This window comes from Saccopteryx bilineata, chromosome 1 (genome assembly GCF_036850765.1).
Source record: "Saccopteryx bilineata isolate mSacBil1 chromosome 1, mSacBil1_pri_phased_curated, whole genome shotgun sequence".
Classification (NCBI taxonomy): domain Eukaryota; kingdom Metazoa; phylum Chordata; class Mammalia; order Chiroptera; family Emballonuridae; genus Saccopteryx; species Saccopteryx bilineata.
In genome coordinates this window covers 107,291,863-107,318,215 of record NC_089490.1, presented here as the reverse complement: position 1 = coordinate 107,318,215, position 26,353 = coordinate 107,291,863, and the positions used below count along the sequence as shown (strand labels likewise).

Sequence of the window (26,353 nt, the reverse complement as noted above, 5' to 3'; positions counted from 1 at the left end):
CCCTGGCCTCCCCCTCTCCTCCTTCCTTCCTGCCTCCTCTTTTCTCCTTCCCATTCTATCTGTCTACCTGCCTGCCTGCCCACGCTCTTTTCTCAGACCTGCCACGTGCCAGGCATGGTGCTAAGCACTGAGATAAAGCAGTGAGTAAGATCCCCACTAGTGTAGCGTCAGGTAATGACACAAATATTGATGTAATTGCAACTGGGGAAGGTTCTACAAAGAACTACAGGGAGCAGCTAGTTGACTTCCTCTGACTTTTGGGGAGGTCAGTAAATAGCAAAAACAATAATACAAAGAGCTTCCCAATTCCTGTTGAGTTACAGAGGGACTTTAGAAATGTTCTCATGTATAGTGTTTGGTAGGGACCTGGTATATGCCAGAATCATGAGTGTTCACAGACGTGATGAGGGCCCTGCTGAGGCCCACTGTGGCACACCCTGTGAAAGCGGAGGTATGACCCTGGGCAGTTGATAACAAGAACGTTTTCTCTCTGGAGCTTCATGGCTTCGGAATCCAGAGCAATGGTTTAACCACCTTTGTCTAGGAAAGGGTGGGACAGGTAGGTTAATGCCACAGGCACACCAGGTTGGAGGTGACCTGGCAGGCTTTCAGAGTGGGCCGCAAAATTGGTTGGCTCGCAGGCTTCCTTGTTACCCATGGATACCTCCTCACCTTAAGTAGTTTTTGTACTGTCCCCCCTCCAGAGCCATGGAGAATCAAATTACCAACCAACTTGTTCATGAGCAAAGATGAACCTATCAGCAAACATATGTTTCCTTATAAGATTCCCATTGTTGTATAATGCCTTTTTATTTATGGAATTCTTTTGAGTCATTGCTCTGTGTCCTGGCCCTGGCCCTTGTATATGGTTTGGATTTGCAGGCGACATTGGTTTGGAGCTTTTGGAATCCACTGATGCTGGACAGGGAGTCTAGCTGTCACTCTGGTTTTACCCTCATTTCCTCTAGCAGAGCCTTTTTGTCACTTCACGTGCTGTTGCTGGTGCCTTGGGCAAGAGGAAGGGTGTAAGAAGGATTTGGCTTCTGAGCAAGTGCATAAAAAAGTACAGACTGGAGTATTAAAACCCAAGGTTTGGGCAGAAGTGGCCTCCAGAGAGGGCTTTCTGTAGCCATCGCCTGGGCAGCTGCCGGAGGAGCTGAGTGATGCTAATTTCACCTATCCATGTTTAATCATCCATACCCTGTAAACTGAGCTCTTCATTTTTCTTTTTTCAAAGGATCAGCATTCCTAGAGTAAATGAATTTGGCCACATGAAGTAGCCTCCGCTTTATGGGGGGGAAAAAATCCACAGTCCCCAACCTCAGGCTGTTAAAACCTGATGTTTTCTGTTGTTGGGAGAAGGGTGTTTCTGCTATAAATGCAAGACATGACAGGGGGTATTTCGAAGCTTTGTTTTGGTTATTGTCGATTCTGCCAACAAGTAACATCTGTATTTATTTTCCAAACTCCCCCAATGGCTGATTTGCATCTGTTTAGTTCTCCAAGTAACATTTCATTTCCTGACTTTACAGGTTGCTATAAAATCCATTCGTAAGGACAAAATTAAGGATGAACAAGACATGGTTCACATCAGACGAGAGATTGAGATTATGTCATCCCTCAACCATCCCCATATCATCAGTATTTATGAAGGTCAGTGATTTTTTTTTCTTCCATCCTCGTATCAGTTACCATTTCTCATACCACAGGGCCTGCCAAGATTTTTAGGTAATTGCCTTTCTGGGCAGAAGCCAAGTATTTTTCCTCATGATGCAAAAATAGCCCAGTGTTATCTCTTATTTGGTTACCTTGAATGCAACCAGACCCATGTAGCACAGCTCACTTTGGTCATAAAATACCTCTGGCCGGTGCCTTCTTCCAGCTTCCCAGTTCCTTGGCGGTTGCTAAGCATCCACCTTACTGAAAGCCAGTATGTGAGACAGCTGTGGTTTCTAAAAAATGGCGAGCCTGCTAGGTGACCAAGTAAGGGTGGATGCATTGTCCATGTCACTCCACAAAGCTGACCGCTCAGGGGGTGGTGTCCTGAATTACTCAAAGGTAGGCTCTTTGAGTTAGGTATCACCTTTGAGCAGCAGGTCCTGGAAACTTGGAGGGAGAAGGGGGAGCTATTGGCGCTGATGGAGTCCAAGTTGTAGCTGGTGTTTATAGAAGGGCTGGGGTGGGGAAAAGCTTATAAAAAGGCTCATGCTTCAACTTCTTTGGTTCCTCGTGGGAAGAAAAAGAGAGTATAAATTTCCCACAGCTTATCATTTTTTTTTAATACCCTGGACCAATTTTACACAAACAGTTTGTGTTTATTGCCGAAGTTGATTAAAATACTAATGTTAAAATTAAAAAATAATTTCTGTTCTAACTTCCAGTTTGACAAAAAGCTCTCTATCCATATTTATGTTTTTATCTATTTCTCTGTATCTGTATGTGTCTTGATCCAAAGTCAGATCATACAGTTTATACCATTTATTAACTTGATTGTTTTCATTTTTTTTGTAAAATGCATCTTCTCCTATGTCAATAAATATTTCCCTACGAGGACATTTTAAAATACTTTATGGTATTCTATTTATGGAAATACCGTAATTTATTGAATCTAATTCCTTTTGTCAGACATTTCGGTTGTTTCAAGTTTCTGGTTATTATAAACTGGACTTTAGTGACCCTCCTTGGACATCATTTTTATGTTCATTTCTGATTATTTTCTTATGAAAAATTCCTAGTCTTGGATTTTCTGAGTCAAAGTGATTCTTGAGAATGTATGGTATTTTTTTTTTTTTTTACTTTCCATGTATTTGTTACATAGCTTTGTTTTTATAAAATTGACATATGATTACAGTAAAAACAAGTTCACATATTATACAAAGATACAAAAATTATAAAGCTTATGGAAATCTCAACATCCCTTAGTAAGCATTATTTGTGAACATATTTTCAGGTATTTCTTTCTACATTTCTGCATCTCTACACATAAAGAGAATATTTTTTAATATGTGGCTGAGTCAGAAAAATGAACCTATTTCTAATTTCTAGTCTGATTGTGAGAAGTTCCACAGTAAGAGCTAAAAGAACACAAATGGTAACTAAAGTTTTTCTGATATTTAAAATTCTCCTTCTTCTGTTTCCCTGTTGTTTTTTTTTGTTTGTTTGTTTTTGGTTTTTTTTTGCTCTTTACCGACAAGTAATTGCTGGTAATATTGTTTATCTTGATTTTAAGGAACATTTTCATTCAATAATTCATTCATTCACCTACAGACACATCTTGCAGCGATTCTCAAAGTGTGGTCCCTGGACCAGCAGCATCAGTATAATTGGGATTATTAGACACACAGGTTCCTGGGCCTCCCACAGGACCTGCTGAGTCAGCATCATTGGGGGTGGGGCCCCATCATCTGTGTTTGGGCAGGTTGGGAACTATGGGTCTACTGAGTATCTGCTTCTTGTGAAGCCATGTGAAATTTAAAGAGGGATATAGTATGGGTCTCGTGCTCAAGAAGTGATGCAGATGTGATAGGAAAAGTGCTCTGGAGATGTGTCAGCAGCATATTCTGGGACCGTGGAGGCCTGTGTGTGAGAAGTTTTCATGGAGACTTGTGCCATCTGAGCTGGGTCTTGGAGGAGTTGTTTTGAGGAAGAGTTGGCAAAGGTAGAGTTTTAGGCTGATAGAATAAATCTGAATCTGCCTGGTGAATGAGGGCACTTTCTAGAACAGGGGTTGGGAAACTTTTTGGTTGAGAGAGCCATGAACGCCACATATTTTAAAATGTAATTTCATGAGAGCCATACAACGACCCGTGTACATTATGCATTATCTAATAAAAATTCGGTGTTGTCCCGGAGGACAGCTGTGATTGGCTCCAGCCACCCGCAACCATCAACATGAGCGGTAGGAAATGAATGGATTGTAACACATGAGAATGTTTTATATTTTTAACGTTATTACTTTTTTTTGTTAAAGATTTGTCTGCGAGTCAGATGCAGCCATCAAAAGAGGCACATCGGGCTCGCGAGCCATAGGTTCCCGACCCCTGTTCTAGAAGTTAGAAGTGAGTAGATATACAAAATGCAGGATGAGAGTGACCTTTATCAAATTCTGAGTGTTCTTGCCCACTGTGATCTGGTTACTATGGAAACATGAAGGCAGTAGTGAAGGCTGACCTGTATGATGGGTTGGGACTGGGTCACATGCCTGTGAGCACTGATGTGTTAGGGGTTTCTGACCTGGAGAAGGAGCCTTCTTTCCCAGGAGGCAGAAAGCATCTTCTCCAGCATGAAGCTCCCTATTTCTTTATTTGGGAGGCATCTGTGGCCGTCAGAGTCTCTCATAGAGAAGCCCGACTTCATCACTAACAGCGCGTGCCCTCCTTGGCCTTGGGAATCCCACAAGCCAAGTGGAAACTGGCATCTGTTCACCTCTCAAGGGCAGGCCAGAGATGAGCCATAATGGGAGAACATTCTATTGTCAAGGTTGAGGTGGCTTCAGTCCAGTCCCTGCTGGAGGCTTCAAGGAGAAGAGAGGCCCTTGCTCAGATGGGTACCCATGTGAATTAAAGTTCTTTGGGTAACTTGAAATAAGTTCACTCAATTTATATTAAGAAACCCTCAATTCATCTTAATTCATAAAACACTCTGACCTGGTTTCAGGGAGTCAGAAAAGAGCTGGAGTTCTCACATCAGACACTCCTCAGTGGGCTAGACGTGAGACACCGGGCAGAAAGGCAGGCCTCTCAGTGCCTCAGTGGAATAGGGGGAGTCCTACCTCGCCTAGGGTTGTCAGCAGGATTAAATGAGATGGTAAATGTGCTGCAAGTTCCAAAAGGATAATTACTTTGAAGACAGTGTCATCATCATAAGTAGCTCTTCACCTGGGGTCCACAGACCGGGGTATTTCACGGATGGGCTACAGAGGATCTGTCACTGCATTGTGTAACACACAAGCCAGAAGCCACAGATGGGGATTTAAATGAAAAATAATGGACATTTAAAAATCTAGAAGTTTGGTTCCTCAGTCGCACTAGCCACATGTAAGTGCTCGGTAGCCCCCTGTTTTAGTGGCTGGCCCGGTGCACAGTGTAGATAGAGAACATTTTCATCCTTGCAGAGTAGGCCCATGCTGGGATATAATGTTTTCTGTGGTGAGTGTGTGGGTTACTTTTTATTGGGGAGTGCATAGCTTTCATCAGACTCTCAGAGGGATTCCTGACTTCAATAGCTTAAAAAAAAAAGCTACTGCCATCAGGTGGTTTGTGACCTGCAGAGTACCACACAAATAAAAGGCATTGTTTTTATCCAGAAAACTCCCAGGGCTTAACTGTGGTCCACTTTCTTTTTAATTTCTTAGAGATTACCAGTTTCTGTTTTGTTCTCTTTCCCTTCTCCCACACAAGTTCTGTTTCTCCCACATCCACTCAATCACTGGGGGGGGGGGGCAGCTCCCTTCCTCCCTTCCCTGAGGGGTAAGGAGCAGGAGGTGCCAGGCCATTGCTCCAGCTCCTACACCTCTGACTGGGACCCTGAAGTCTTCAGGTCTTACGACTTTATCTGCTTCACTGCCCATGACCTCAAGACCCCAATTACAGTAATAAAAAAGTTTGTTTTTTTTTAATTTATTGACTTGAGAGAGAGAGAGAGAGAGGAACATCGTTCTGTCCCCGCATGTGCCCCAACACTGGCAACCTCTGTGCTTTGGAACAATGCTCTAACCAACTGAGCCATCTGGCCAGGGCAGCCCAAGACCCCATTTTGAGAGTGAAGTCAGACAGCCTGATGTCGGCCGACCAGGTGTTAGGATTTGGCAGTTGTGGAAGTCTTGATGGTTCATATCTTGCTGGTTGTATGAGTTTGCTAGGGTTGCCACTACTAAGTACCACACCACAGACCGGGTGGGTGGGGAGGTTTAAACACAGAGATTAATTGTCTCACAATTCTGGAGGCTAGAAGTCCAAGATCAAGGTACTAGTAGGGTTGGTTTCTTCTAAGGCCTCTCTCCTTGGCTTGTAGATGAATGTCCTTTTCCTGTGTCTTCACATTACCTTCCCTCTGAATGTATCTGTGTCCAAATTTCCCCTCTGTATAAGGACACCGGTCACATTGGATTAACACCCACCCTAATGACCCCATTTAACCTTAATTATGCCTTTGAGAACCTCTGTCCATATAGGGTCACATTCTGAGGAGTTAGGGCTTCAGTGTGTGAATTTGGGAGGTCCCAATTCAGCTCATAACACAGTGTCATAGCTAGTTGGTGGCCTTAGCACACACCTGACCCCAATTGTTTTCTTCCCTCTGCCAGGTCTCCATCCTGTATTTTTTTTTTTACCTCGTGTCTTGTTTTGCTGGCTCTGCAGCTGATCTCTGTGCCTCAGGCATTCCCCTCAGCCTGCTTTTTCTATCCTTCTCAAACCTGGAATGAGGTGGGGACAGTGAGGTGGCAGCAATGGTGGTGGGACCCAACTCTGTGAGTTAATGGGCTGGTTTCTCTGCCCCTCACAGAGAGAAAGTAAACCTTCTCTTTGGAAGCTAATTGGTTGTTTTACAGACCAATAGAGAGCCTTAGCAGAGTGCAGAAATGCATTAATTTGCTTAATGAAAAATCAATACCATCTATCTGAGTGGCTGTTTGGACATTAGCCAAGTGACTAAAGCTATTAAAGAACATTGTAATTTCTTTTTCAATAAAGACCTTTATGATTAAACACACACACACACACACACACACACACACACACACATACACACACACACACACACACACACACACACACACACCAGCAGCAACAATAACCCCAGCAACACGACTTAGCACTGGTGCACTTCCCTGTATGTTCAGATGTTCAGGAACTTTGGGCTTTCTTGAGGAGAAGGCACCATCTTGGACTATATTATCTGGTGATATTGAAATACTAGTTCCAGAGAAAAAGTAATTCATTCATAAAAAAATATCAAGTGCTTAATATGTACCAGGCCCTGTTCCAGGCACCAGGAATACCAGGGCGAACAAGATGAGCTCTGACCCCATGGAGCTGACATTCAGTGAGAAGACAATTGAATAGATAAGTAACTTTTGAGCTGAGGCCTGAATTAAGAAGGGCGTGACCTCTGTGGAGGGCTAGGCATTCCAGGCAAAGGGAACAGCATGTGTGGATGCTCAGAGGAGGAGCTTATGCTAGGATAAGTGACAGAGGGCCTGTGAAGATGAGGGTGTCACTGAGTAGGATGGTGGCAGGAGAAAGGAGGTTGGAGAGGAGCAGATCTTGCCCACATTGGCTAAAGGAGAGAAGATGGATTTTATACCCAGAATAAGGGTAAATCATTGATTTTGAAGAGTGAAATAGCTTTTTTTTTTTTTTTTGTATTTTTCTAAAGTTGGAAACGGGGAGGCAGTCAGACAGACTCCCGCATGCGCCCGACCGGGATCCACCCAGCATGCCCACCAGGGGGCGGTGCTCTGCCCATCTGGGGCATCGCTCTGCCGCAATCAGAGCCATTCTAGCACCTGAGGCAGAGGCCACAGAACCATCCTAAGCGCCCGGGCAAACTTTGCTCCAGTGGAGCCTTGGCTGCAGGAGGGGAAGAGAGAGACAGAGAGGAAGGAGAGGGGGAGGGGTGGAGAAGCAGATGGGCGCTTCTCCTGTGTGCCCTGGCCAGGAATCGAACCCGGGACTCCTGCATGCCAGGCCGACGCTGTACCACTGAGCCAACCGGCCAGGGCCGTGAAATAACATTTTTTAATTTTACGCTTTGAAGTAATACTAATAATAACTAGGAGTTATTGATTGCTTTCCCTGTATGAGGATGTATACATGTAGTATCTCACTTAATCCTTACATCCATGATATACAAACTGTTAACGTTCTTGCTTTATGGTAAGGAAAATTTAGTTTTTCCCAAGCTTGCACCAACTAATAAGTGGTGGGTTTGAGTATGAAATCAGGTCAGGGATGTTTCAAAGCTGGTGCTTGTAAAACTAACCAGGTCATTTGGTGGTCTGCAATGAACGCTGACTGGGGGCATTGTCCTGGACCTGATGATGTGGAGAATTTCTGGCCTGCACAGAGATTGCTGTCTTAAATACATGAGAGCATTACATCTCAGCTTTGTGAGTTTTTAGAAAATATTTCTGCATGCGTGTCATGAAGAAGCTTGGTGTCCAAATCCAGTACACTCCTAGGGCAAGTGTTTTCCACACAGCAGTCCATGGAAATATAAGTTATTTATATACATTGATATATTATTCATAATACCTGCAGGCTCATAAAATCTGCGACCTGGCTGAATCAGTGCATGTTGTTCACTCAGTCTGAAACTTAATCCCTTTCAAATGTTCCTATCTCAAACCAGACCCTGGGGTTACTCTCCTTATTGACCCAGTGTGGGGAGGAGTTTAACCCTCAAATCTGTCCACACTGTCAACACAAACCGTGACTGGCTTCTCATGCTCAAATAAAAGAGGATGAAAATCCACCTTCCAGTGTGTGATACGAAGAGGAACCTAAACGTGAGAGAACAGGAAGAAATCTCTGGCACCATCTCTGAGCCAGACCCCTGTTTCCAGTCAAAGGAATTCCATTCTCTCAGCAGGGAGGTAATCAACAATATGGAACAGCAGCTGAAAAGGAAGTGCTGGCCAGGTTGCCTAGGATGGAAGAGATAAAAACAGTTTTTGCCTGAGGTTCTGATTTCAGGATCTGAGTTCAAACATCAAAGGCCTGTTGTGCCCCCCCCCCCTTTCGGTCTGCACAACCATGAGAATGAACATCTTGCCATACCTTAGGGAACCTTGGCACCCCATCTGGTAATAGTCCCACAGGTAAAAGGGAAAAAGGGGAGGGGGTGGGGAGGTTGGGCTGATGCCTTCCCTTTTATGCCCTCAGCTTTTGTTCCTGGAAATCTCTCTTCCTGGCCCTTCAAGATTAGATCTCTTTATTGGCCCTTTGCATTGTGATATGCTAGAACTGGCCGACCCTTTCAACATGGTTCCTATCTTAGGTAAAGGTGATCCTTGCTTTCTGGGACAAAGTAGGAAGCCTATGTGGCATTTTCCAGCTGCGATCTTTTGCCTTTGGGAGAGTTTCTCAAACTTAAAATAACAGAACAAAATTGACAAGCCGTCTTTGATAAGCGTGTGAGTGGTGTGCCCTTGCCCTATGATCCTGAAACGTGCTGTCTGTGAGAAGGCATAAAAGAGTCTGTATTCTAGAAAATTCTCCCAAATCCTACCATTAATACACTTTGGACAAACTATCAGTTAAAAGCTTCTCTCATTTTCTTTCTTCTCATTTTCATTGTTCTCATTCATTCATTCACCAATTTAGTCATTTTTTCATTTATTCAATCCTTTTATAAAAATTCACTCCTTTTATAAAAATTTATTGAGCACTTATTTATGTTCCAGGTACTGTTCTAGTAGGGTGAGTATATATTTATTGTCCAAATGGGCTCAGATATGAATGAACCAGTTGCTCTACCAATTGCCACTATGCGATCTTAGCCTAGTGACTTAACTTCTTTGAGGCTCAATTCTCTTAACTATAAGATCTGGCCAATAGCTAGCTATTGTCTAGATAAGGTTGTAAAGATTAACTCAGATAATACATAAAATTGCTGAGCACAATGCTGGGTACATGCTTAATAAATGCTACTGATTCTTCTTGATGCGATTGATCTTTAGGGCCCTGAGAGGTCCTTTTTGGCTCGAGTAGAAACTTCTATTGGGAGGTGCTGGGAGAGAAAGTTGAGACCAGATTGCCTAGGTCAGTGATTCTGAAAGCTGGATGCACGTTAGAGTCTTATGGAATGTTTATAAAAAATCCTGATACCTCTGCCTAATCTAATCCATAGGGATTAGGTTTAATTGGCCAGACTGAGAAATATGGATTTACCCTGCAACTATGGGGAAATGGGAGCCCTGCTCTAGAAACTCATCTTGGTCTGATCCTTTGTCAGCAGTGAATCCAGAGAGGAACGCTGTGTCTGGCAGCAGTCGCCAGTGAGCAGTGTGCGATACCTTTGGGCTTGGGTTTGCTCACTTAGCCATTTGCTTGCTGCCCTCATCAGGGACTCGGAACCCCATGAAACAGTTTGTTGAACTTGGCAAAGTGGTGTATTATGCTTGTGTTTACTCTTTTGAACCCATGGCGAATTGCTAAGACTTTTAACACACTGCCTTTGCTGCCAGATTCACAAGTTTAAGTTCTACACGAAGTTCTCTGCAGACTGGATCCAAAGGAAGGCCCTGCCCCTGTTAATAACACAGCACCAGAGAGTTGTCTTCACGTTTAATCATATGAACTAGCTCTTCAGCTGTGAGTCTGTCCAGCCACATTTCTAATGAGTTTCCTATTAAGTTAGCTATTTGACCTTCAAGTGTATTATTTTCATTGTTTTCTTTTGATTACACCCAACTCATTTTTCTGAAGGCCGGAGATTAGAAATAAAACAGCTAAAAACTAATGCTACTCCCTGGTTGTCCTGCCTCACCCTCTTGGGTTTCCTGGAATTCAGTATTTTCTAGTGCCTCAAATAATACCGCTTGTACTTGAAGCTAATTTTTAAAGGAAGAAAATGGAATCGTGTTGTTGTTTTAATATAGGATCTTTGGGAATTAACTGGGATGGCTCAAGGCAGTCAGCAGCATGTGTTTAGGAAGGCTCAGAGAGTATAGAAAAGGTCCTGCCGCTTGCCCTGATTTTTGACAGTAGGTTCCTGCGGTAGGTAGGACTCCTGATTGAGGTCTGTGCTTTGGAACCTAGTGAAGAGATCTATGCTTGCCTCTACCTCAGGCTTCACTGTCTTTGAGTAATAGTTTACTGTCTCCTTTATTCTCCCAACTCTCCCCCATCCTTCAGTGGCACATATGTAATCTCAGGTGTGGGTGTTCATTCTTAAACTAATACTTGTTGCCTGATATTAGCAGGCTAACACTTATAAATATGCTTACTATTATGTGCTATGATAAACTTTACAATAAGGATAGTCTTTATTTTAACAGATGAAGAAACAGGCACAGAAGATTAAGTAACTTGCCAAGGTCACTCAGCTGATACGTGGCAGAGCCTGGATTTGAACCCAGGTAGCCTGGCTCTGGGAATCAGGCTCTTAACCACTACACTGTCTTGCCCAATGAGGTGGACTGGAATTTATAGTTGACAAGAAGAGCCATGCATGGTGGTTCAAGCAGAGACTAGAAGCAGAGATGTGATAACTGTAGGCTGGTTATCGACCACTCTGACTGGTGGGAAGGGTGGTGTAGGCCCCTGTAGTAAAGCCCTCCATGGAGAAGGAAGACTAAGGCTACTAAGGTTGCTTTCCCAGAGGGAAGGATTTCTACCCCCTTCATTGCCTGAATTGGGGGAGCATGGTTGTTTTTCAGAAGTTTACTGTGTCAAGTAAAAGAGCCTTAGCTTCATTCTGGGGTGGTTCTGAGATGTTCTGATCAATTGTTATTGCTCTCTTAGATTCAGGATTGTGTGCATGTGAGTGTGTGTGTGTGTGTGTGTGTGTGTAAGACAAAAAGGCTGAGACAGAGTAATAGAGAAAATGATCAGGGAGACTGTGGATGTGGTGTGGCAATGGTTGACAGAGCCCATACCCTCAGTCCTGCTGGTTTCCATGGAAACACTGCCAGGAATGGTTCCGGAAGAAGGATGCAGTCCCATGGCTGGTCAAACATTGTGTCTTTGATCTCTTCTCCCATGCTATTCTTCTCTCTATCCTGGCCATGTCTGTCCCCTGTCCTCCTCGGACTTGATATTGGGCCCCCAAAAAGCACTGATGATTTTAGCAGGAGTGAACGGTTCTTGGCAAGCCTTCTGCATCTGTGTCTTCTGTAGGTTTCTTATACACTTTCCTACCATTTCTTCTGCCTTCTGTGGAGTCTGCTGCTGACAGTGGGTGGCCTGGTTGGCTCTGGTTCTCCTTGGACATGCCAGCCAACATCTAGAAAGAGTTTTGGTTTAAGAAAAGACTATTAGTGAACTACAGAGCCTTTTATTGTTCAAACCAGGAAGCACATTGACTTAACTCCAACCAACTCATTGACAATAAGGAATGACAGCCTAGTTGATTTTTCTCACTCTCACTGCCCTGGGCTTTCAGACCTGAGGGAACAGAGGATCGTTTTGTGAAGCTGTGAGCCCCCAAGGTGTTTGAAATTTAGTTCTGGGGAGGAAACTCTTGAAGCATGAGTCTCATATTGACTCAGTGATGTGATGTTGCCGACAATTCTTGCAAACAATTCTTGCAAAGGAAACATCGCTCCATTTGTAAAATGAGAAGCGATTGTCTGTGAGAGTTCTACTGACCTTTAAGGAAAGAGCACCCCTGAGGAATGGAATGGTACTTCTGTCTGAGGTCTTCAGAAAGTAGTGAAAATTCTGCTGTGTGGGGAGGCAGTGCCGTGAAAGGAATGGCAGCTTCCTGAGACCAATTTGGGAGTTAGTGTTGATGGATGGCAAAGGCATGGAGAGACTCCAGACTGGTCCACTCTGGGCCCTTGGCCTTTTTCCTTAAAACCAACAAACTGATCTTCCCTTCTTGAGGTTACATGTAAACCAGAAAGATACCCTCCACTTTTTTTATAACCTGCTCTTCACGAAGGATCCCATAAATCAATTCCTACCCTCTCCCTTCCCAAGACCATTGTCTTCCTAAATGGCCTCCTGTACTTGGCTCTAAAATGGCCAGTGGATGGTTAAAATCCCAAGGTCTCCGCACTCACTAGCTTTTCTCCCTGGCCAGAGTATTGTTTTTATAATATGCATATTCTCAAGTTATACAGTTGTGTTATTAACCCTGAGGGCAACAGAAGGCAAGTGTTAGGAGTTGGGTAATTAGAGTGGTTGTGAAAGCCAGGCAAATCAGAAGGTAGAACTGGACTGTCAGACTGAACATCTGATGAAATTCAGAATTGATTTGGAGAAGTAGCTGTTGCTATAGCAACCAATCCCCACTCTCCTTTGAAATGGAAAATAAACAGAAAACAAGGAAAATAATTCAAGTTGGTGTCTGGGAAGAAGGCCCTTCTTTGGAGCCGTAAAAGAAAATGAGAGTTTGTATATTTTTTCGGATAAGCTGAAACAATGGCAAAACCCTCTCGTGCAAACAAAACCCAAGTCATTTGTTATGGGTCAGTTCCACACCTGTTTTCTCTAGGAATCTTTTCAGGCCCCTTCAAGTGACCTCACCAGTGTCTTTCTGATCATCTAGGTACTTAAAGTTTGTATGGTATAGGTATGCACAAGATTTATTTTTTAAGTACTAGTGTTATTTAACTGGATAGCAAGTCTGGAGGACAAAGACTGTATCTTATACTATGTTTGTGTCCTCTTTAAAACACAGCATAAGGCTCAGATAAATGTTTCAGATAGGCTAATAAAGGAGCCTTTTCAGAAGAGACGATGTTGGTTTTCTTTAATGAAGGAGAATATAGGCAGTCCCTGGGTTCTGAACAAGATAGGTTCTGTAGGTTCGTTCTTAAGTTTAATTTATATGTAAGTTGGAACAGGTACATTTACCTATTAAATGCAACTTAAACAGATGTTTGTCTTAACTGTGCATATAGATGCTTAAAACATTTCCAAATCTACAGAATCTATCTCATTTGTAACTCGGGGACTGTATTGAGTATTATGTAAGGAAAGTAAATGGATGATAGAGGAAGGTGGTGGGGAGTTGTGGCAAAAACATAAGCTTTTGAGGCATACACATTTGGGATCAAACCCAGTAAGGATCTACCCAACAGAAATGCATCAGATGAGCATCAAAAGTCATGTGTAAGAATGTTCATGGCAACACTGCTTACAAGGACCCTCACCTTGCAACAATGCAAATGTTATCAATGGTAGACTGGATCACTAAACCATGATGTAGTCAAAACATGGAGAACTCTACAGCGATGAAGGTGAAACATGGAACAATGTAGATTATTCTTACAAATATAATGTTGAGCTAATGAAGCCAGACACAAAAGAATATGTACTGCATAATTCCATTTTTATAAAACTTGATATGCCAAACTAGTCTATGTTATAGGCTTATATTTATGATATTCATGATACTGGTACATATATATGTGTGGTATGTCTCCCACACACTTGGGGAGATGGATAGTGACAGAAAGAGGACATGGGAGTACCTGCAGGGTGCTGGCCACATTGTTTCTTGATCTGAATGCCGGTTTCCTATTTATGAGGTAGGAATAATATTAATACCTATCTTACAGGTGTATTAGTATTAAATGTGACAGTCCATGGCATGCAAATGTTAACTCTTGTTATTATGAGTAAGCCTTCCAGAGAAGGAGTAGCCACTGTCCAGAGAGGCTCTTGGGGAGAAGTGAGGCCTGGACTACTTCACAGGTCCAAGGTCCTGGATGGTACCCTGTCCTTTGTTCCACGTAGCTATTCTTGGCACTGTCTGGTCATGTGTCTGACTCCTCCTCTGCAGAGCTCCCTGTAGGCATCCGAGGCCTCTGTGCTGCACACACGGCCTGCTTCTTTCTCTTCTCCTGATCCCTTGCACCTGTGGGCTGCTGCTAGTTCTGCTCATGGTGCTCCCGTCTCTGCCCTCACTCACTTTCTCCTCTCCTGGGCCAGCTCTTCCTCCCCTTCTTAACCTCATAAAGATTCCCTTGAGAATCCCCAGTGCCATCCACATAGTGGGTGCTTCATAAAAATTTGTTATTGTACTAAAAATCCAGGTTTGCCCCAAATGGACATAGCCCCAGTTCTGTGGGCTAACTCCAACTGAGCTAAGTTTCTATTCAGGGCATTCGTTTTCCTGGTGGGCCTGGCATGTCAAGGGCCATAGTTTTCCTTACCACCCTGGGGCCACCGGGCTTCTGGGTAAAACTGTCTGGCCAAGAGACACAGGCTTTCATTTTTTGGAAAGGAAACCCTTCCCAACTGGTGGAAAATAAGCTTTTGCTTAGTGACTAATAACATAAACACAGACAAGATTTCTGGGTTTATAAATAACCAGTTGTAAAAGTGCCCAAGGGAAGCAGCCTTTTTGCCATAAGAATGACCGAGAGAGTTCCTGTCAACCTCGCTGATAGTGACCCGACTGTGGGCAGGGGGCTTTGAGCCAGGGGCACGGATGCAACGCCGGTCATTCTTCCGAGCAGATTACCAAGGCCTTTCTCTCATACATGATAAATTCTGAAAAAATAATAGATGATCTCTAAAGTTCTTTCTGTTTGAAAATCTCGTGGTTCTGCAGCAGCTACAACATGTTTTAAAGAGCGATGCTGGCGAGGAGAGGCCAGCCTTAGGGTATTGTTTTGCCAGAGCTGCCTCTGAAGCAGATGAAGTAACGATGAGAATAGCTTCCATTTATAGAGCATGGGCTGAGGAGCTGTGCTGAGGACACTGGACCCAGGAGCTCACTGAATCCCCTGTAACTGTGTGAGGAAATCGTTAGCCTCACTTGACTGATGAGGAGACTGAGGGTCAGGGAGGTTAATGTGTGTGTGAATAATAATACAGTGGCTCAGAGCAGGGACTGTGCAGTTGGACCGCGGGCTCTCTGGCCATGGCAGTTACTAACCTCACTGTTCTCAGCCTTTCCTATCAGTTGAATATGGATACTCATAGGACCAAAGCCATATGACATAATTCATGCAAAATGCTGTTAGCACAGTGCCTGCACATAGTAGATTTTCAATAAATGCTGCTTTTATTAGGAAGGACTCAAGAAACTTCACGTATGGACACCACATGGTATTCTTGATGAATCATTGATGTTTCATATCTAAACTCTTTTTGCCTTTAGCTAATCTAGAGTTATAATCAGGGCCTTGACCATGAGACTCCAGCTGCTTCCTGTGGGAGGAATAAAGGTAGGGTTCCAGAGCCAGGCCTGGCCACTTGGACGTTTCTCCCACCTGGCTGCCCACCAGGCCCACCTGCAGCTGTGAGGGGCTGATTTTATCGCTCGAATGCCATCTCCTCCATACCGTGTTTCCCAGATGGGCTCCTGGTTAGTTCCTCTGGATTTCAACAGGAATATTGAAATGACTAAATCAACCTACAAAACTCTGGTGTTAAAGAAATCAGACTCGCCCTGGCCGGTTGGCTCAGCGGTAGAGCGTTGGCCTGGCGTGCGGGGGACCCGGGTTCGATTCCTGGCCAGGGCACATAGGAGAAGCGCCCATTTGCTTCTCCACCCCCCCTCCTTCCTCTCTGTCTCTCTCTTCCCCTCCCTCAGCCAAGGCTCCATTGGAGCAAAGATGGCCCAGGCGCTGGGGATGGCTCCTTGGCCTCTGCCCCAGGCGCTAGAGTGGCTCTGGTCATGGCAGAGCAACGCCCTGGAGGGGCAGAGCATCGCCCTCTGGTGGGCAGAGCGTCGCCCCTGGTGGGCGTGCCGGGTGGATCCCGGTCAGGCTCATGCGGGAGTCTGTCTGACTGTCTCTCTCCGTTTCCAGCTTCAGAAAAATACAAAAAAAAAAAAAAAAAAAATCAGACTCTCCAAGGGCCATCAAGTATTAGCATTTTCTAAACATGTTACCTCTGTTTGACCACGGTACACCTTTTTTCCATCCAGAATATGTTGTAGGGCTAGCCAGTGCTTTGTGCAACATGCATTTTGGGACTGTTCCCCAGAACCCTCCAAATGCAGCCAGCAGAGCAAGGGTTGACCGGGGACATGAGACAGGTGGACAGAGTTTGGATGTATTTTAGAGGTAGGACCATCAGGATTTACTGATGGAAGCTGCTTAGTGAAATATTTGGCATATTGAAGTGTGTTGAATTGAACTGTGTTCATGTTTTCTGGATACCAAGTCAGCCAGTTGGGAAAGGAAGTAGCCAGTCGCTGAAGCAGTCCTTTGGTCTATATGAGGCAGTGACCCACACCTTCTGATAGTCACTGAGGGGACTGCTGGCTTTGGCCTCTTTTAGTCTTTGGCTTCAGACTTTTTGGGGTGTAAGGCTCCTTCTTTCTTTCTCTGTAGAAGTAGTTTTCTTCTCTCTTCCTCTCCCCACCCCTTTTAAAATGAGAAAACCCTCTGCCCTCTTCAGGGGATATCACTCTATCATTACTGGAGCCCGAGCCATACATCCTGAAGCAGCTTTCCCAGTTTCCAAAGTTTATTGTTAATGAAAAGTGCAAACCAGGCTGAAATCCCTGGCAGGAGCCAGAGCCGTAGGGTACACCGAGGCCAGCAGATGTGGGAGCAGCCAATTTTATCTGGCTGTTCTCTTTCTCCTCCTCCTCCTCCTCCTCCTCCTCCCTGCCCTCCTCCTTCCCCTTTCATTTTATCATAGAGGTTTGGCTGGACTTGAAGGAGCCGAAAAGGAACTGGAGGGGCCTGAGCTTCTAGCAGCCAGTGACAAGGTGTTGGAGGACAGGGGCCCAGGCCTGGGGCACAGTCCAGTCTAACTCAGTCCTCAGTGTGTGTGTGTGTGTGTGTGTGTGTGTGTGTGTGTGTGCGCGCGCGCGCACGCGCCCGCGCGCGTGCGCATGCGTGTTTCAGTGGTAGGCCCTGGGGTCCAATAATAATGGTATCAACAATAATAGCTAACATTGAGTACATGCCATAAGTGCAGGTCTTGTTCTAAGCATTTAACATACCTAATATCAATAAAGTCTCCCAGCAGTTCTAAGAGGTACTAATATTATGCATATTTTATTGGCTAAACTGAGTTACAGAGGGGGCAACCCACTTGCCCAAAGTCACATGGCAAGTAGGAGACAGATCTAGGAATTCTACTTAGTTCTGCCTGGTTCCCAAACTATAGTTTTTAAGTCTAAAAGCCCATGCAGAGGAAACCAACAAATAAATTCATGTAGTTTGAAAGTCCTATGATGCAAATATCGATTAGTAGAGAGGCAGAGGGGAGGCAAAGTGGAAGCTGTATTTGGGTTCATTCTTGACTGATGAGTTGGGAGTTTTCCTAGCAGGAAAGACTGGTAGGAGTAGAGGCAGAGGGAAGAGCATAGAGGTGGGAAACAGCAGGGAAACAGCAGAGAGAGAGAGAGAGAGAGAGATAATGAGGAACAGCAAACAGTCCCGCACTGATGGGCACAGTGGGCCAGACAGGGATTAGTAGAAGTTGGTGAGATGGAGGGTGGTAGGCAGGGGTCCTTCAGGGAAGGTCTTGGGTAGCCTATAAAAGTTTTTTTCTTTTAAATAACGTATCACTTGAGAGTGATAGATTTAAAAACAATTACTATTTATTATCTCTTTGCTCAAAGGACATCTTATGTGAAAGCCCAAAATATGGAACATAGCAATGGAGTGAGTACCTTTGGTTGAGGCCTTGCTGAGGACCTGTCCCTCAGGGTTCTGTTAGCCCCACCCCCACCCCGGCATCTGCCTAGAGCTTCAAGAACTCAGATGAGCAGAGTTTGGAACGTCACTGCTAGAGAATATCAAGGTTGGGGAGAAAGAAGCATTTAGTGATATGTAATTACTATTCTTGTCCAGAATGCATTTGTGAGGTTTTGAGTTCACTCATTTAATAAATATTAATTGAGCCCCTATGTCAACTAGCGCCTTGAGTGCAGGGGGGGGGGGATACATCAGTGAATTAAATAGAACAACCCTCATTTACATTAAAATGGAAGAGAGAAAATAAACAAGTACACAGAAGAGATGTGTAGCAGAGCTAAGAAAGTCCATGGGATCATGTCAGAACTGGTGGGCCGCATTTGGAACTTTGGGTATTATTTTAAGTAAGATGGGAAGTCTGGAAGGTTTTGAGCAAAGAGGTGACAAGATCAGCCACCCACTTTGGGTCAGAATAGATTATGAGGTCCGGGTAGCTGGTCCACTTTATATGGTTAATAAACATTAGTTGTGTTTGTTATTAGCTGTTATCCCTTCTATAGGGGTGCTGTTCTGGTGGGAGGGGCTTGTGAGCATGATCCTGCTAACGGAAGTGGCATCCTCAGAAGAGAGAGGCATGTTCCCTTGATGTGATCAAGGTGTGTCCAGTAACAATAGTGATGTCATTGTCCACGTGGCTGGAAAACTTGTACAACTCCTTCTGATGTTGAATAGCCCAGCTTGTGTCCTGTCGGTAGCTGTTTGCCTGCTCCTCACTCAGTGACATCTCCGTTGTCCTCTTGCACTCTCTGTATTCATAAGTGAGATTGTTGGATAAACAGGGTGTTTGTATATTGCTATTCCCCCCACAGTGTTTGAGAACAAAGATAAGATTGTGATCATCATGGAATACGCCAGCAAAGGGGAGCTATATGATTACATCAGCGAGCGGAGACGCCTCAGCGAGAGGGAGACCAGACACTTCTTCCGGCAGATCGTCTCCGCTGTCCACTATTGTCACAAGGTATTGGCCCGCCAGAGCTTTGGCCACAGATGGTTTTTATGACATCACATGATTTCTTCTTTTCACATTATAAGGGTGAGGTCTGTTCGTTGTAGTACTTATGGTGAACTTACAAAGTGGAAAGAAGAAAATTACCACCACCTAAAAATCCAAAATTCAGCAGTTATCTGCTATTGACATTTTTGTTTGTTTCTTTCCAATCTCCTTCCTCCTACTTTTAACATTTGTTTTTTTATTTACACTTTTTATCTTGAATAAATTTAGATTTACAGCAGTTTTCCAAATAGTACAGAGAATGCCTATATACCCCTCACTCAGCCAACCCTCTGGTAACATCTTATCAAAATAAATTACAGTAGTACAAATATACCAACATTTGTACATTGCCATGAACAAAACTCCAGATTTCATTTGGAGTTCATCACTTTTTTCACCAATGGCTTTTCTCTGTTCTAGGAGTAACACATGGCATGATTTGTACATAGTTTGTGTCTTGCCTTTTCACTCAGTATTTTCATCTAAACATATTTCCCGTGTTACTAAAAATTCTCTGTAATTATTGTGAGTGTTGTACATTTAGGTTAGTCCCAATTTCTAGTTATTATAAATAGTGACCAATATCTTTCTACATTAACCTTTTCCTCTCATTTGAATAATATACTTAAGAGGAATTCTAGAAGTGGAATAGCTAGGCCATGGGTTCTGAACCTTTCTGGGCTCTTGGTACCTTTTGTTGCATCAGTTACATCCACATGGGCTACTTATATGTGCAACACACCTAATGGGATATGCTCATAGTATGGCTGCCGTTTAGCCACCGTTGGTCTCTGGAGAAGGCAATGAAGTGCCCAGATAATTCCAAGCCACATTTTAGCCATTATTGTTACTAGTCATCTTACTATACTTTTCCTCAGAACTAATATACCTTGAACAATCCTGTACTTTAAGGGCAGCAGTGACTTGAATCCAACATGTCATCCAAAACAGATTCAACTTCTTCATACAGATTGCAGTATGGGGTCTTCTGGTTTGTTGAATATTCTGTTTAGTTGATAGTGGCTCTGGGAGTAATTTGAAAATGATTATTCAGATCTAAAACCTGCAGCCCATGTGAACATTATTTGACTTTTCCTTGCTGACTCAAGGCCCTGGTGATTCAGATCACAGAACATTTTGTGTTTTATCATCAGGCATCATCAAAAAATGTTACAGACAGTATTTTTGTTATTTGAAGTGTCTGAGTACTTGGATTTCCTATGTATGGGACTTTCTTAGACTCATTCCATCTTATTGTGAAACCAGGAATGCAGCAGTGTAAACCAAACTACTCCCAATATTTAAAACAGAACAGAATCGGTACCTTTTGTTTTGTGCTTGGGTTGTGTATCGCACAAAACACATCCTTGAAAGGATGAATTAGAAAAAGAGTTGCAGAAATATATAAATACATTTTTTTTCTTGGTCATCTCTCCAGTCAGTGCTTTTGGGGATGTTGGGAACTATCAGATGGCAAGGGGAATAATAAAGAACTATAAACAGGAAGATTCTGAACTAAGGAAATTTTTTTAATATTTTCATTTTTTATTGAGAGAGACAGGAAGGGAGAGAGATGAGAAACATCAGCTCATAGTTGCAGCCTCTTAGTTGTTTATTGATTGCTTTCTCATACCTGCCATGATTGAGGAGGGAGCACCAGTTGAGCCAGTGACCCTTTTGGCTCAAGCCAGTGACCTTTGGGCTCAAGCCAGAGACCCCGGGGTTTCGAAACTGGGTCTTCTGTGTCCTAGACCGACACTCTATCCACTGTGCCACTGCCTGGTCAAGCTGAACTAAGGAAATCTTGACTGAAAGACAAAGACTTTCTAGCCAGTTCTTTTGCTTAAAAAAGCAGCTTCAATTGTAAATGTCCTTTATACTGAATGGTGTGAAAAACTTTCTCCCTGCTATTGATCTGCCCAGCCCAAAACAGTTGGTTCCACTCTTTCCCATGCCCACCCACACCTTTGAAAGATCTTTGGATTTTAAAAGAGAATTGAGCACACCAGTTATTTCTGCTGGATAAACCAACAGCCTATTGGCTGAGGACTCCTTTATACCTTTCAGCTGGCTGTCCGCTTGTCACTGCAGCTCAGCTGCCAGCCTTTGCAGAGTGTGCCTGCATGGAAAGGTCACCCAGTGTGGCAGTGACCTGCTTTGAGTAACCCAATAGCTATGGTCTCACTAGCCTCTCCCACCTTCACCCTTCACCTATATTGAATCCCGTAGAGCAGAGAGGGGCTTTTAAAATCTTTCCTCCTAGCTGCTTAGGAAACACCCTAGGGTAGCATGCCTTTGTTCTCCTCAGAACAGATCTGGATTGTTTCCATGGATCAGAATAGATTGAATCAGACTTCTTTCCAGCACTGAGGAGGCAGGCAGGCTTGCAGACAGACAGACAGACCGACAGACAGACAGACAAGGTCTGGGAGCCCTGCATTCTGAGTCCCCAGCAGAGAAATCTGCTTCTTCCCTGGGAATCACATCACAGACAGACATGGTTTGCCACCGCCTGGGACTATATTGCTTTCACACAGTGGAATGACATTCCGACAAAGGATCCCCCTGCTGTTTTACAGGCTCTGGGGGAGAATGGATTCCAGTCATTTTTCCCTTAACCACACAGCAAGTGACTAATGCTCTTCTGTCCCTCGGCTCTCGAGAGCTCCATGACAGTAAGAACAGCCCTGAAAGATGGGGACAAAGACCACCGGGCTGGGGCATTTCTTTCATCTGTCAGACATTTCCCTTTGCTCTGCCTCCGCCTTCCTCTTTCTCTCTCTCTCTCATCCCATCCACTCCCATTCAGTTCCCTGCCTGTCTTTTCATTTCAGAATGGTGTGGTCCACCGGGACTTGAAGCTGGAAAACATACTGCTCGATGACAACTGCAATATTAAGGTAAACCTCTTGCCTCGGTGATTGATATGCGGGGCCTGGGGATGGCATCCAGTGGGGGGCTGAGCGACTCCAAACTGCAGCCTGCAAGTAAGGAGGCCACTTGCTTCCCTGGCGGGCGGCTGGGGAAAGTCCCTGGGCTTGAGCTCTTAGTTCAGTTTGAACAATTGAATTCGGTAAGCATTTACCCATCTTTAACTACAGGCCAGAATTTCTCCTTCATACTGGGATAATTAGGTGGCTAAAATATGGTCCCTGTCCTCAACAAGTTCATAGTCTGCAATCATTGCCATAAAAATACTTATAAAAATAACACTTTGCGTATGTGTTACATATCTAAGTTGTCTGATATCACTTAAAGTAACAACCCAAGGCAACACAACGGTGGGGAGTGGAGTTGGGGTTTAAGCCCATGTCTGTCTGACTCATGAGCCCAAGTTTGAACCACTACACTTGATTTGCCAGCAGGGCCCCAAGTTGTTTTAGAGCCGGGACTCTATCCCTGCCACTTTTCTGTCACTCGCACCTCACGTCTCCCTCCCAGCCCTCCCACCCCTGAAACCTTCCATGGAAGGGGAGGAAGCTGATTGAAATGATGGTGGTGTTCGTGGTTGGAAAAGAGCATCCCGTCAAGTGATGGAGTTTACTTTTATGGAGAGTATTATTGCTGGCTGCCACTGGAGCTGGAGAAAGTTCTCCTGGCCAATAGGATTCAAGTGCCTCCTGCAGAGCACTCCAAATGTCCTTTTGATCACATCTGCAAAATAAGCAAATACGATTTCAAAATAAACGGAGCTCGCTGCATGAGTTTCATTATGAAATGGCCTTAATACTCCCGGCACCAGGAGATCCCTCTACTTAGCCACTGGTGACGTTAGTGCCTCTTCCCTGGTCCCCAGACAAAGCGTGGGAATGACCTTGCATGGTCCTCTTTTTGTTGTTGTTTTTGTTGTTGCTCTAAGTTGAGGGGTGCTTCACGGGGAGACTATTTCCTTGCTTGGAAGGGTGTAGTTGCTTTGGCATTTGGAGTCTGTTTGCAGATCATAGTGACCATCATTAGTCACCATCATCTTTTGAAAGACCCCAGGAAGCCATGTCCGGTGACTCTTGTTCTTGAGAGTAGTTGACTGTGGTCACATATTTCTGTGTAGTCCTTAGAATAAAGAGGAAACCATTGGTCAAGGCAGTTTTCTCTAGAAACAGGAAGTGAAATATTATGGTCCCTTCAATTCTGGCAAAGTGGCTGGAATATTTGAGAAGGCACCTAAATGCAGAGTTAGAAAATCCCATCCTGTGTGGCTTATTAGCTCCTTGACATTGGGAAATACACTTTACCTGCTTCCTCAACTATAATGCGGGGTAGCAGTAATGCCCACAGGCTTGTTTGGAGGAGTAAAGGAGATACTCTATGTTTTGCTTTATAAACTGCTGAGCACTGTGCAGTGAGTCTAAGTTAAGAGCAATGGCTTTGGAGTTGGATAGCCTGGGTTTGAATTGCAGCCCTCCCCATTGCCAATGGCAGTATTTTGGATAAATTACTTGCCTATCTAAGTCTCGGTTTCCTCATTTTCCCAGTAGAGATGGATGCCAGTCCCTGTCTCTGATGCTTGTTTATTTGTTCATTTTTTCAGTGAGTATTTCCCAAGTACTATCTGTGTTATACCTGTGCCAGGTCCTGAAGAATCAGTGACAAACATGAGGATGTTAGACAATATATAGTTAAAGCACTTAGCATTTAACTGTTTATGACCGAGGTGCCTACCTAAATGGCCGGCCAGTGGAGAGAAATTAAAAAGAAGTCAGTTGCGCCGAAGGCACCTGGTGGTCAGGCTATGGTGAGAGGATTGGGTTCTGGTTTGAGGGACACATTCTAAGGTTTTGTGTTGTCCACCCTCGTAACTTTATCTGCAGATTCTCCCTTCCACCTGCCCCCAGAGCCCTCCAAAGTAAATGTAGTCTTTACAGGGCCTGGAATGTGAGCCTCCCACTTGGGGATTGGGTTCTGTAGCACAGTGTGACCTCTTGCCCCCATGATGTAGTCCCAGAAGTGATAAGGCACATAGCTTCCTAGGGAGTCATTGCTCAGTGGAGAAGAATGATTAGAATTCTGAAAGCAATTTGTGCTGGGAACAATAGACAGGAGCCCAGGAGAATGGCTCGTTGGCAGAAGTAATAGGACCATGATGTTGGACTTCCCAGCTCCCAGGACCAAGACCTTTCACTTAGGACCCCTGTTGATTAGGTGGGGAAACAGCAGACACCTAGCACATTATAAAAATGAAGGTGTTAGTAATATCTTTTTCGTTAGGATTCTTAATCTTTAAGCTTTTCTGTTTCTGGCATTTACCAGGAAAAAACACACCAGACACATCCCAAACAAAAACCAAACCTTCCCATTCTCTGACATTAATCCTTCTTCTTCTTCTTCTTCTTCTTCTTCTTCTTCTTCTTCTTCTTCTTCTTCTTCTTCCTCTTCTTCTTCTTCTTCTTCTTCTTCTTCTTCTTCTTCTTCTTCTTCTTCTTCTTCTTCTTCTTCTCCTTCTCCTTCTCCTTCTCCTTCTCCTTCTCCTCCTTCTTCTCCTTCTTCTCCTTCTCCTTCCTTCTCCTTCCTTCTCCTTCCTTCTCCTTCCTTCTCCTTCCTTCTCCTTCCTTCTCCTTCCTTCTCCTTCCTTCTCCTTCCTTCTCCTTCCTTCTCCTTCCTTCTCCTTCCTTCTCCTTCTTCTCCTTCTTCTCCTTCTCCTTCTCCTCTTCCTTCTGTGTGTGTGTGTGTGTGTGTGTGTGACAGAGACACAGAGACAGAGAGAGGGACAGACAGACAGGAAGGGAGAGAGATGAGAAACATCAGTTCTTCGTTGCAGCACCTTAGTTTCTCATTGATTGTTTTCTCATATGTGCCTTAACCGGGGCCTATAGCAGAGCGAGTGACCCCTTGCTCAAGCCAGCGACCTCAGGGTTTCAAACCTGGGTCCTCTGCGTCCCAATCTGATGCTCTATCCACTGTGCCACTGCCTGGTCAGGCCTTCCTCCTTCTTATTTGAAGGAATGCTGCTAGGTTCTGAGAATCCTTATGTTTTTTGTTTTGTTTTGTTTTGTTTCTGTGGCAGAGACAGAGAGACTCAGAGGGACAGATAGGGGCAGACAGGAATAGAGAGAGATGAGAAGCATCAATTCTTCATTGTGGCTCCTTAGTTCATTGATTACTCTCTCATATGTGCTTTGACCGGGGGTGCTACAGCAGACTGAGTGACCACTTGCTCAAGCCAGCGACCTTGGGCTTAAGTTGCTGAGCCTTGCTCAAACCAGATGAGCCCGCACTCAAGCTGGTGTCCTTGGGTCTCAAACCTGGGTCCACCACATCCCAGTCCACGCTCTATCCACTGCGCCACCGCCTGGTCAGGCTCCAGTGCCTTGTTTTAATGGTTATTGTCCAGAAAGTCCAAGTGATGTTCCCAGGATCACCCACAGTGAATCAGTATAGATGAACTTACTGTGTCTGTTTCCCCGGAGTATGGCACAGCACTTGCCACACAGTAGGTGCTCTTCAACTGTTTGATTTGGAGTGAAGGGATGACAGCTGGGATGAGAACTGACACGTTTGAATCCAGACGGATTCTGTTTTCATCATCTCACACCCACTTCCAAGGTTTTTGAAAATGTGTTTCAGCTGGTGTTGCTTCGTCCTCCAGCTGGATACGCTCAGCTCTTGCCGAGTCAGCATATTTGCTAAAACATATTTGGAAAGGGCACTGGTGACAAAGGCAGGCAGGCATAGACACATGGCCACAAGCTGGTCTCCAATTCAAAGAGAGCCCATGTCATCAGTGTCTGGACTGGGGGACCATTGACACTGATAACCTATGACCAACCAATGGGATATGAGCAGTGAGGGGCCTCTTGGAGCCCCCTTTTGTATCTCCCTAAATATGGGCGTGTATTCCCTATTCCAAGGGTAGAAGGCTTTTTGCCCATGAAGTCTGTAAAAATGCTACTGGTTTAAACTTGTCACTTGTCGCTGCAGTTTTGGTGTGAGCTATGCAGCTCTTCTCCTTCCCTTCCCTGCCTGATGTTGATTTGCAAAGAGCACATCTGGCATTGGGAATTACTTATCTGGCCACT

At 44.4% G+C, this 26,353-nt stretch overlaps 1 protein-coding gene across 2 annotated transcripts in view; it reads left to right on the top strand.

Annotated features, from left to right (window-relative positions):
• Positions 1-26,353, top strand: part of NUAK1 (NUAK family kinase 1) — a 78,318-nt gene that overhangs the window by 34,975 nt on the left and 16,990 nt on the right. For both annotated transcript variants that reach the window (XM_066263465.1, XM_066263455.1), the window contains 3 exons: positions 1,533-1,653; positions 19,153-19,304; positions 22,175-22,240. In XM_066263465.1, the coding sequence (XP_066119562.1) occupies positions 1,533-1,653; positions 19,153-19,304; positions 22,175-22,240 (339 nt within the window). The remainder of the gene's footprint in view (positions 1-1,532; positions 1,654-19,152; positions 19,305-22,174; positions 22,241-26,353) is intronic.